The sequence below is a fragment of the Carcharhinus amblyrhynchos genome, chromosome 1 (assembly GCF_965287045.1).
Source record: "Carcharhinus amblyrhynchos chromosome 1, sCarAmb.v2.hapA, whole genome shotgun sequence".
In the NCBI taxonomy this organism is placed as follows: Eukaryota; Metazoa; Chordata; class Chondrichthyes; order Carcharhiniformes; family Carcharhinidae; genus Carcharhinus; species Carcharhinus amblyrhynchos.
Window position 1 is genome coordinate 107,097,447 of NC_137324.1, and position 12,691 is coordinate 107,110,137.

General features: G+C 40.4%; 1 protein-coding gene across 1 annotated transcript in view; it reads left to right on the forward strand.

The window, feature by feature from the left end:
- The window catches only part of col25a1 (collagen type XXV alpha 1 chain), a 168,458-nt gene that overhangs the window by 94,115 nt on the left and 61,652 nt on the right, over nucleotides 1-12,691 (forward strand). The window contains exons 17-23 of the mRNA XM_080190193.1: nucleotides 1,035-1,079; nucleotides 1,179-1,256; nucleotides 3,791-3,814; nucleotides 4,245-4,289; nucleotides 7,206-7,250; nucleotides 7,377-7,448; nucleotides 8,788-8,859. Of these exons, the coding sequence (XP_080046319.1) occupies nucleotides 1,035-1,079; nucleotides 1,179-1,256; nucleotides 3,791-3,814; nucleotides 4,245-4,289; nucleotides 7,206-7,250; nucleotides 7,377-7,448; nucleotides 8,788-8,859 (381 nt within the window). The remainder of the gene's footprint in view (nucleotides 1-1,034; nucleotides 1,080-1,178; nucleotides 1,257-3,790; nucleotides 3,815-4,244; nucleotides 4,290-7,205; nucleotides 7,251-7,376; nucleotides 7,449-8,787; nucleotides 8,860-12,691) is intronic.

A 12,691-nucleotide genomic window follows, 5' to 3' on the forward strand; every position in this document is an offset into this window, starting at 1 on the left:
TGTTAGACCTTTACACTGGCTTTACTGTGACCACTTGGCATCTAGAGCTCATTGATAGCATTGGAGTGAGGCCCTGAACCTCTATATGGTTGTGGTCTCTCTGTTAACTGTGGGAAGGCAGCACAACCACTTTGCTGACACCCTGCCGGTTTTAGATGAAGGTCAAAGATCACCCCAAGTGTACTCAGATTATTAAAATGTAATACCCAACAGGAACACAGTGCAATAAATAATCCACCCCATGTGGTATTTGATTGAGATGCACAGCCTATCCGGTAGACTAGCGAGTTTGTAAATTTAGCATTTTTAACCTTGAGATTTTGCCGTAGATAGCACAAGCAATTATTCATCTTCTAATCAAATATTCCTGTGTTAATTCTCCATTCAAGTTGTTCAGTGTTGAACAGTAAACTGGCAGTGATCATCATAGTCACTATTCCTCCAGTGTAGAAGCCATCAGCTCTTAGTTACACCATAATGTAGTAAATGAAAGGAAAAATCTCTCATTTTACAGTATATAACTGTAATATATATATGAAGGTGATTTGAAGGATATAATCTGATTGCATATGTTACAGAATATATATATAGTGTGTGCTCATAATATATATATTTGCAAAAAAAACTTAAAATTTGAGGGTTAATCAAACAGGCCAGAATTCTGTTCTCTCTAATATTAAGATGGGACAATTTCTGAAGAGTATTAAAGTTAACTGAAGTCAGAGATATCCAAATGGTTAACTTTGTGGACTAGTTACTGGCATGAAGCTTAGCTCAAAGACAGAAACCCATTGAGATTGACTGCTTTATTTTATTGAGTGAACCACTCAATGGGGATTGCTTCTTGATGGTTGCTGCCCAATGTCCACCATACAAAACGTCTGCTATGAAATTTCTGTCCATCACATGTTGTCATAGTCAACATTCTGACCTAGATCATCATATAATTATAACACACGTCTATGGGTTAACCTGTTTTGCATTGTTTGTGCTCGCAGATCTGAAACCGAATTATAATTATTTCTGTGTTCCAGGGTGACCGTGGAGACCCTGGGGCTTCAGGGCTTATGGGACCCAGAGTAAGTTGCTTTGTGTTTTTCAGTATTCTTTGATCAGTTGTCATACATTTTCCAACTGTGGACTTGTAATGACTATGGACTGTAATGGTGCTCTTTTAGGGTCCACCTGGGCAGAAAGGTGAACAGGGGATAACAGAGATAATAGACTACAATGGCAACATCCATCAAGCACTACAGGTGAGTGTAACTGCACCAAACCCTCTACTGCCTTAAGATTTTGCACAAAATAACTTTGTCATATATGAAACACATGATGTAGCACAGCACATGTTTAGTAGGAATGGTTTAATTTTATATCCATTTCCATATTGCAGATGTTTTTTCTGCTGTTAAGGTAAAGAATGTCAGTAGAGGGAAATTGATTCTTCTCATTTCAGCCACTCAGTGATAACACATGTCAGATCAGGCATTAGCCAGAGACAGAGAGCAAGTAAAGCTTCAGTTACTCTGCTTCATTCCCACACCCTCAGAAAAATACTCCCATGCACTAACCAGTCATTTTTATTTTCTGCACCACACAGGATCTCTAAGTGAACTTGTCAATTTAGAACCAACCTAGGTGATGAGTGGTTTTATGCTGTGGGTATGTGTGCATACCCATTGGAACCAGAAGCATAAATGGGACTGGCCTTGTAACAGAGATGCCCATTTTCCACCATCCTGGCAACTTTCTGTCAGTTATGCTGCCTTCTTCCCAAATGGCTTGTCAGTGCTGTATCTTCCTGCACTACACACCCTCTCTCCACCCTCCAACTACCCCCAATGGCATCCATCCCCACGTTGATTTGGATGATGGTCAGAATTGTGCAAGTTAGCTAATCCCCCACCCTGAGCTCATACTCTGATGAGGTCAAGAGAAGAGGTCAGTGCCGACATAGTCAGGGCAACAAAGCAAGATTGTGGAATCGTGGTCCCTGTATCTCCATTTTAATCTCAATTTTATTTCTGGCTCTTCTGTTTGTTTCTGTGGTCTCAGACATCTGTTGATATAAGAAGATCTTTTTATCTCAGTGTCTTCAAAGCTTTTAGTTGATTAATTTAGCTTTAAAGGCAAAATGAACTCAGAATGCAAATATTAGATTGGGATCATGAAAGACTGTAACCTTCTGCTTCTAATATTCCTATCTTTCATCATGCTGGTATATTTTCATATCTATTAATATTATTTGCTAAAAAATGATTGTGCAATTATAAACTTCTTTCTTTGTTTTCCATTGAGCTTATACCATAGCAATAGATATAGGTACCAGATGTGATGTTAAGAACAGCTAGTCCTTTTAGATTGACTCGGACAATGAGCAAAGATTGCCAGATATACATATTAATCAAATACTGCTTAACTTTAAAACACTTATTTTGAAGTGGAGTTATTGCTGAGAACTTGGTTTTAAAAAAAACCTGGCTGGTGTTTTCATGTCTCAGTTACCATGACAATCTTGAAGGCTTCTGTCCATCTGTGTGGGCTTTCACACTGTAATAAAGCAGTTGATGCTAAGTACATTTTATCCTAAAAAATTCTATACATAATACAAAAGAGTTATTGAAAATCTAAAAAAATCCTGTGGGTGTATTTTCGTTTTAAAGCTCCAATGGCCTTTGCCTGTGGAATCTGTCTTTCTGGAATTGAGGATACTTGCGAATGTACAATCACAAGATGCTGAAAATGATCACTTAGGCACCATCCTGACTTTGGATAATGCCCTTCTGATTCTGGATTTAAGTTTTCAGCCCAAGCAGACAGATCCTCTCACTGAGAAAATTGCTTCAAATTTCTATTCAAATTAAGTCCCAGTTGAATCCAATTCATGGTCCCCACAGGGAGACACACAAGATCCAAGCTGACAAGATGAGGCATTGCACCCCATCTTGGGCTTGATCTGATGCTTCACTTTAGCCAAAAGGCCAAGATGGCTTTGAAAAATTGCACCAGACAATGCCTCAGTTAAACCTCATCAGCCTCCGTGCTCATTGATTCTACCCTACCCTGGGAGATCAACCTGTCAGATCATTGACTCTCCCCTGCCACATAAATGTATCTCAGCTTACTCCTAATGAGCAGGAATCCACAACTGAGAACTGTTAGTAAATCAATCCTAATTTGAAAGATTCACAATTCTCATCTGTCTGATATACAAAAAGGTAATGTCACTTTCCTGTGGGATGTACTCCCTTATAGTTGGCCTTGAAGTTCACCTTGGGCCAATCAGAAAGTTGCCTGTAGGTCATTTTCAGTCAACTTAGGAAGAATATCAAGAATCTGCTCCAAAGAAAATCCTAAATACTCCTTATCGCCTTTTCCTTCACAACTAACTGGCTCTATTCTGTAATTCCAACAAGTGTTCCACAGTACATCAGCCACTAAGGAGGCGAACTTGCCATCGTGAGCTTTGTTGCACCTACACATGAATTGTTTTATTGATCACAAGGTAGCAGGACCCAGCTGCTGAATCGAAAGCCCAGCACAAACCCAGTTTACATTCACAAATGCCGTTTCTAGTAAAGTTACAGCAATGAGAAAGAAGCAGTTCTGAGGAAATTCTTGGCCTGAGTAAATAAAACCAGCTACCCATTTTTCAGGGATACTTTCTGTGTACAGTGTGTCTTCAATACACATCCATTAGCAGAAATAAGTGAATATTCTGCAGTAATAATTAAACCTGTTACAAGTTTATCCTTACATTTTCTTTCTTTAATTTTGGCATTCTCAACAGAGGATCACCACCTTAACTGTGACGGTAACAAGATGGTTTCTGAGGGTTATTGCATGTACTGTTATGACTTATGGCTGTATTATTATGAATTTGGACTATTGTAAATAATTGTCTGACGTGCGCAAGTTTAGATCAGTAACAGTGTTAATGCACTGTGTAAAGTGAGAAACATTTGTATATAACCTGCCTTTAATGTAAGCTTCTTGATACACCCTATTGGGGAACAGCAATAACCATTCATTGCTTAGAGTGTCCATCAGTGTTTGATTAGCTTAATGCCTTTTACCATTGACATTATTATCCTGCACTTGGCCAGCTTCTGTTTTGTACGGTTGTGCTTTCATTTTGGATTTCATAAAGTCAGATCGCATGATCTGCGAAAAGGATGTTGATCTAAAAATATTTCAACTCGTTCCATGCAAAAAGAAACTCATTTCTGTTTCTGGGTCATCAGGGACCACCAGGGCCTCAAGGGTCTCCAGGAATGCCAGGACCAAAGGTAGGAAAACCTTATTTATTTTCCATGATTGACAGCGGGCTTTCTCGACAGTCACTGGGGACAGCCTCATTTTAATGACATAGACTGAAAAGGATGGTGCAGAGTGAAACCTGGTTTCCTGCTGTCAGTGCTGCTGCTTTTAAAAGAAGCAGATTTGTATTAAAAGTGTTCATTTACGCATAGCCAGTGTGAGATCTGTCCAGGTGGAGCATGTGCATAGGTTTACACATTTTCCATTAGTTCAGTGCAAACTTGTTCAGAATAATGCTGATTGGCACAAAGTTCCAGAAAGCAACATTGCGGAACCATGTGCAAACTTGGATAGCTGTTCTGTGCCTAATTATTTCACCCTTTGAGCCTATTTATTAGGTTTACTGGTAGTGGCCAGTGGAGGCATTGTCAAAAAACAAGAAATTTACAGCACAGGAACAGGCCCTTCGGCCCTCCAAGCCTGCACTGACCATGCTGCCTGACTTAACTAAAACTCCTGACCCTTCCAGGATCATATGCTTCCATTCCCATCCTATTCATGTATTTGTCAAGACGCCCCTTAAAAGTCGCTGTCGTATCTGTTTCCACTACCTCCCCCCGGCAGCAAGTTCCAGGCACCCACCAGCCTCTATAAAAAAAATCCTGCCTCATAAGTCTCCTTTAAACATTGCCCCTCGCATCTTAAATCTATGCCCCCTAGTAATTGACTTTTCCACCCTGGGAAAATGCATCTGACTATCCACTGTCACTGGATTGGAGTAGTAACCCAGAGACCTAGGGCAAGATCTGGGGACCCAGGTTAAAATCCCGCCATAGCAGATGGTGAGATTTGAATAAAAATCTCGAATTAGAAGTCTCTAATGGCCATCAAACCATTTTGTAAAAAATCCATCTAGTTCACTAATGTCCTTTAAGGAAGGAAATCTGCTGTGCTTTCCTGGTCTGGCCTATATGTGACTCCTACATGTTGACTTAAGAGTCAACCACAGCATGTGGTTGACTCTTAACTGCCCCTCTGAAATGGCAAGCAAAACCACTCAGTTCAAGGGCAATTAATGATGGGCAATAAGTGTTGGCCCAGCCAGCAAGGCCGACATCCCATGATCAAATAAATAAATTTTCATAACAGCATGTAAACTCTATTGCGTTGGATATTTTGGTAATGAAAATAAATTTTTTTAAAAAAGTCACAGTAGGTCAGTCAGCTTCCAAAAGCAAGTGAAAAGCCAACATTTTGGATGGGATGTTTCATCAAATTACCACAATATCTGATGCTCACACTCTCGTAAATATTTCCCACAAAGTGTGGACTGACCTTTCCCTTCCAGCTTCTGACTACATTTGTTTTCCAGCTGTTGCATTTTCCTCCTTTTTAATAAAAAATTTCAATTGCTATTTAAATATAGTAAATTAAGAATTCATAAATGGACAGTTCCATGAGGTCTACAGATTGCAATTGTTCAATTGAGTTGAATCGTTCTGACTTGAGGTAAATAAGAAAATGGCGGCAGAGCAGAACGGGAACAATGTGCTGTCAAAAAAGTTGAAATGTAAGGAAGGGTAACATAGCCATTTGAGCAACCATCAATGCATCCTTAGAACATGACTGAGGCTTGCCAGTCTGTGATTATTACATTCAGTGTGAGACTGAATTTGCATGTCCGCTTGACTAGGTAGGAGTGGTGGGTTGCTTTTGCTAAAAGTTGTGAGTGATTCCGTTGAGTTTTTACAACAATTCAGTAGCTTTATTGATCACAAATTACTAAATTTATCAAAAAAAATTCAAAACTTCCTTTGGTAGGATTGTGATCTCACAACCTCTAAGTTGCTAAGGCAGTACATTAACCTGAGGTTACTTCTCCTTATCCTGAAGTAAACATTAATCTCAAACATGTAAATATTAATCTTAGCTAGATTAACTTGACACAATATAGCTTGAATTTTCTATATACTCGTCAAGAGCAACAACTAGCAGTTATATTGGTAAAGCATCTGTAATGTAATAAAATGTCCCAACGCACTTTTCAGGAGTGTTATAAAGACAGTCACTAAGCCAAGTAAAAACTTGGTCAAATAGGTAGGTTTCATGCAGCATTTTAATGAAGGAAAGCAAAGTGAAGTGGGAAAGTGGAAAAGTTCATGGAAAGAATTCCAGAGCTTAGAGCTTTGGCAACTGAAAGCATGGTTTCCAATGAGGAAACGATTAAAATCAGGGATCCTCAAGAAGCCAGAATCAAAGGATATCTCGAAGAGTTGTGAAGATAGAGATGATTGCAGAAATAAAGAGGGACAAGGTTGTGGACGGAATTGGAAACAAGAGTGAGAACATTAAAATCGAGGCATTGCTTTACTGGGAGCCAAAGGGAAATGGGTAAAAGGAATTTGATGCAATTCATGAGTGGAAGTTTGCCCCAGTGGGCTAAGAGATGACAAGGAACTTGTAGAGGCAGCTGATTGTATAGTCGCAACCTTAGTGACAAACAAGTCCATGATCTCCTAGCTCCTGTTATTGTGAGCAAGGATGTAAGAGACTGGGAAGATGGGTTTAAGAAGAAGGATTATAGCAGAGAAAAGAAGTCAAGGTTATCTTTTCACTCCAAGGTGATTTCAAACAGTGTCGTCTACCTTCAAATCTGAATTGCTTGGAATCAAGGATGCAGAGATGAGGAGCAACGCCAGGTTAAAAGAATGTAATGGCTTTAATAAGAACCAGGACATTGAAAAATGGAGGTGATGTTCTGGGTGGTCCAACATCTTCACTGCCAATTTCAACATAGAGCACGAAAAATTTGTTATATATATTTCCAGAAAGAGAGAAAGAGAACACGTGGATTTGGCTTATCATTAGAAACTTGATAACCATGAGGACTTGTTGCAGTTATTCACTGCAAGATTTTTTGCATTCCTTTTTATATTGAACAACAGGGAGACATGGGTAATCCTGGGCTTCCTGGACCTGAGGGAACACAGGTACCGATATCATCTTATTTTTGATTATTTTTAATTTTTTCCCCCAACATTTCTGATGAAAAAGCTTTGAAGAATATAAATAGTTACCTCTTTCTCTGGATGTTAAGTTTTTGTGTTTGCTTTCAGGGCCCTAAAGGTTCAAAAGGCGACATTGGTCTTCCAGGAGATAAAGGAAGCATAGGCTTACCCGGATTGTCTGTGAGTACATCTGATATGGTCAGAGTTATCGTGAGGACATTTTAAAGCAGATTTTGATATTCTGTACTAGGAAAGTGTTGCGCAATTTCCCTGATAATTCACTTGCAGAAACTGAAGGTGTATATCAGCCTGAATATCTCAGGTTTGTGCTGAATTAGTTGATCTCAAGTGAGCCAGCAGAAGGAGTACTACAATTGGCCTCAGCAAGCCCAGAATATGGAGACAAACAATTAACCCCTCTCTTGACTGTAACCTAGTGACACAGCTGGAAAATGCAGGTCTGTGACCATCAGGTGAGGAAAGGATCAGGCTGAGGTGCATCTCATAGCTCACTCATCATATAAAGACAGTTAACTCCAGATTATCTGTTGATTGAACTGATCAGTTGTAATGAGCTCAGCAGTGCATTAGGATTTCACTACTAAATCCTTTAAATCTACTTGTCTATTTTGACTATATTCCTCAATCTTTTCTCCAAATTCCTTAATACATATATTTATCCAGTAAGTGTGTATCCTCTAAACACCTTGGTTGACTTTTTTTATGATCTTCTGGGCAGTGTATTTCACATTGTCGCAGCCATTTTATGAAGAACAGTTTTTGGGATTCAATTTTAACCAGTTTGGTTCTAACTTTAGTCTACTATTATGGCCCCACGTTCTGGTATTTCCTAGTTGGAGAGATGTGTTGTCAATTCCCCTCATTATTTTAGACAACCAAATTGGATCATCCCTTAATTTTCAAATTTTTAGAAAGTGAAGTCTAAAGTTATGGTTGCACATTGTTTCTACAACCCTTCATTCCAATATCTTCCTGAGGAATTCTCATTGACCAACTATTCGTCCAAAGTCAGTATATTCTTCCAAAAGTATTGCATCCAAGACTGAAGCAAGTTTCCATATAACTGAAATTATACTACCTTGCTTTTTTGTTCTAAACATCTTGCAATGAAAGCCAGCTTCTCATTAGAATAAAAAAATGAAGAGAATATTCCATAATTCAGCCATGTTATGTTTGGTTATACTCAGCACTTTATCCCCAAGTTAGAAGATTGTTCGGTCAAGTGTCATTCCAGAACTCAGTTATTCCAGTCCTGAGAATATGTTGAATTGTTGGAGACACTGTCCTTCAATTGGATGTTAATCATTAAACATTGACCTTAATCTGCTTGTTCTAGTGTGAACGTTAAGGTTTCCACGTACCGTTCAACAGGAGTAAACTTTCAAAATCAATATTTATGACTACTTGTCTTTAGTTTGTAAATAGAATAATTTGGAGAGTTCAATTTGGATAGTGAATTCACAATTTGGGTTATAACTCCTGACTTTTGTTTGGACAGGGCATTAATGGAGAAAAGGGAGAAAAAGGAGAGAAAGGAGATCATGGGTTATCTGGTCCAAAAGGCATTTCAGTAAGTTCTTCATTACGAGGTATTCTGGTCATCATTTTGTAATGTAGAACAAGTCTCTGATATATTTATTATGCATTGTCAAACAAGACCACACTCTTTACTGCCTTAGTAATAAAGAATGTAGCAATCTATGTATATTCTTGCCTCACACGTTGTTTCAGTAGTACTGTCTATTTAATGATGCCTTGTTACGGAGGGAGTCACCACAGTGGTTAGTGTTGCTGCCTCACAGCACCAAGGAGCCAGGTTCAATTCCCGGCTTGGGTCTGACTCCACTGCCTGAGTAAAGTCTGCATATTCTCCCCGTGTCTGCGTGAGTTTCCTCCCATAGTCCAAAAGATGTGCTGATTAAGTGCATTCGCCATGATAAATTCTCTCTGTGTACCCGAACAGGCAACAGCGTGTGGAGACCAGGGGATCTTCACAGTAGCTTCATTGCAGTGTTAATGTAAGCCTACTTGTGAGACTAATAAGCAAACTTAAACTTATAAGTATCCACTGACTCATATGCCTTCACAAAGAACAGGTTTATTGGAGGAAAAAACGTATAACTGATGTAAATGCAGTGGCGTCCAGTAGCAGGAAACTTGTTCAGTGATAGCAAATGCAGAGACAATTTAGTGTGAGTTTCTGCTTCAGTAAGTAAAAGCTTTCCAGAGTTGACTTGTTCTGGATCAGATTCCTAGCCGATCTGAAGTGGTGGTTCCAGTGTAATGAATGGAACACCTCTGGGATACAGATAGAAATGACAGATGCTACAAAAGCTAAATGGCTCTAGAGAAAAGAAAACTCAATATGGCAAGTCTTTGAGAGAAACTATCATGATGAATAAATATAGATATTTTTTCCTGATAAACATTGAAGAAGATTCTTGAGAAAGAAAGCACTCCACCTTTTACATTTTAAATGCACTCAGAAATAGTACACTATTCCAGTTTCCACCCTAATTAGTCTTATAAACCAACCTATTGAAATTAATTGTTTTCATTAGCCACTCCTAACCTCTGACAAAATTACTGCTTTTGCTTCTTCAACATCAGTTCATATCCAAATGTAGCGAGACCTGGACAGTGATCAGGTTTGAGCTGGAAAGTGGCAAGCAGCATATATGCCACGCAAGTGTCAGGCAATGACCATCTCCAAGAAGAGAGAATCTAACCCTTGCCCCTTGACATTCAATGGCATTACCAAAGTTGAATCCCCCACTATCAAATCCTGGGGATGACCATTGATCAGAAACTGAACTGGACCAGCCAAATAAATACTGTGATTACAAAAGCAGGTCAGAGGCTAGGAATCCCCTGACTCCCCAAAGCATGTCCACCATCTACAAGGCATGGTGGAATACTTTCCATTTGCCTGGATGAGTGCAGCTCCAATAACACTCCAAAAGCTCAACATTATCCAGGACAGAGCAGCCCACTTGATTTCTCCCTATTCTACACTTCACTCCCTTCAGCGATAAACACTAGCAGCCATGTGTAACATCTACAAATTACATGGTAGGAATTCATCAAGGTTTCTGAGGCAGCACCTTCCAAATCCATGACCACTACCATCTAGAAGATCATGAGCAACGGATATCTGGGAACGCAACAACATGGGCATTCCCCTCCAAGTTACTCACCATCCTGCCTTGGAAATATACCACCGTTCCTCCACTGTCGCTGGGTCAAAATCTTGGAATTCTCTACTAACAACACTGTGTGTGTATCTACACCTCAGGGACCGATGTGGTTCTTGAAGGCAGCTCACCACCATCTTCTTAAGAGCAACTAGGGATGAGCAATAAATGTTGACCTCGTCAGCACCATCCACATCCCATAAAATGAATTTTTAAAAGATCGTGAACTAACATCTGTATTCTGCCAACAGTTATGAATATGGTTGGCATTAGCAGCAGGGAGGTACAGCTAAAGGTGAGTAAAGATTTCTGAACAATTGACAATCTCTGTCAAATAACGAAAACAGTCTGAGAGCAGGGAAATGACCCACTGATGTGGCAGTGATGTTTATGAAAAACTCATCAACAATGACGATCTAAAAATGGGTCGTGAAGATTTTTCCAGCCTTTTGTAAGTTGGCTTCAATTCCAGCTGCTCATTTTGATACATGGGCAGAATTTTCCAACACTAATAGATGTGTGTTTCAGGGGCAGGAAAGGTAAGAAAGCCCTGGAAAGTGGTATCAGGTTAGGATCCCATTCTCAGACTTTCCATGGGGCAGCTTTGAAGGTAAGTGTGGAAACCCCCTTGGATCTGTCTGATAAATCATGAAGAAGCTAATTATGTTGTTCTATAATCCTGAATCCTGGATTTCTCAACAGTTTGCCAACCTGGCAGCAACACTCCAGAGTCACCAAGGGAATTTCACAGTGGGAAGAGCATCTTCAGTGAAACTGACAAAAGTAAAGGCTTTGATGCTAAGAGCTCCAGCCATGGCCTTAGAGAGAATGCTTTCAAAGCACTTCCACTCTCAGAGTATTTTCACTACTTGACAGAGATTGTCAACTGCTCGGAAGGCATCACTCACCTTCAGCTGTATCTCACTGCTGCCGGACATCAGCACATAGACGACTCCTCCACAGATAGAGGGGATGGCACTGAGATCCAGCTGTAAAGAAGCGAGATTTCCAACACAGCAACTACAAGCAGAAGACCAACTCTCTAAACACTAGGACCCCTGGAGGCTCAGGTTCACACAGCAGATTACTGACATCTGATCTGCAACCTCCTGGAACAAGACCTCATTGCCAGTGGATCAGGTGGGCACACATTGGCAGTGGACAACAAGGTGCCTGCCTCTAATCCTCAGGACTCTACATCTCCCCAGGTTCTGTGTTCTCTTCTGGGAGAAAAAAAAGTAGAATGGTGTGAGTGTTTGTAGTGTGTTGTATGGATATACGGGAAGGACACCATTTGTGAAGGGTGACTGTGAGGAATGCCCATGAGAAGATGGTAGGGTGAGGGTGGCTGCTCAGATGGGGATGTGAGCTACCTGGAGAGAGAGGAATGAGTGCAACTGCAAGTCCTATTGACCGGAGAAGAATTGTGCAAAAGAATGCTGGGAAAGTCAGTGTGTATGGCTTGACATCTGAAAATGTTACCATACTCTGGATCCTCATGATAAACTTGTTAGAACGATCATACTGTTGCTGCTGATTTCCTTGACAATTTGCTGATTGGTTGGAGAGTTTGTCCTCTCCCTCCTACTCATCTCACTGCAGCCCCTCAGATCTCCAGCATACACAATGAGGGGTCATAATGTTGAAGTCCCTGGAGCTATGCTGTTACATAGTCAGGTATTAAATAGTAAAGGCACACTCCAGATCACAGGGGCATAGTTTCCACTAACCCATCGAGTCTGCACCAACTCGCCAAAAGGGGATTTTATCCAGGCCCAGTCTCCATGACCCCTATATTTAAGAATGGCCAATCCACCTAACCTGCAAATCTTTGGACTGTGGGAAGAAACCAAAGCTCCTAGAGGAAACCCATGCAGAGATGGGGAGAATGTGCAAACTCTACGCAGACAGTCATCCAAGGCTGGAATCGAATTCCTCTGGCACTGTGAGGTGGCTGTGCCAACATGCCGCATGGCCTAAGTTGGTACGATTCCACCCATGCTACCATGTCAGCTCCTCATATTCTGGCAAGTAGGTTAGTTTTCTGAAAAAAAAATCCCATCTTTTTAACTTTAATCTCCGATGATGCCTACAGCTTTGCTCATGATCTGTCGCTTTGCTGCTTGCAGTCTTACAGCCCCCCAGAAACACTGCTTCCTATTTTTCAGTCTTAACTCTGTGGCCTAGCAACTGCTGCTCTCCCCTATA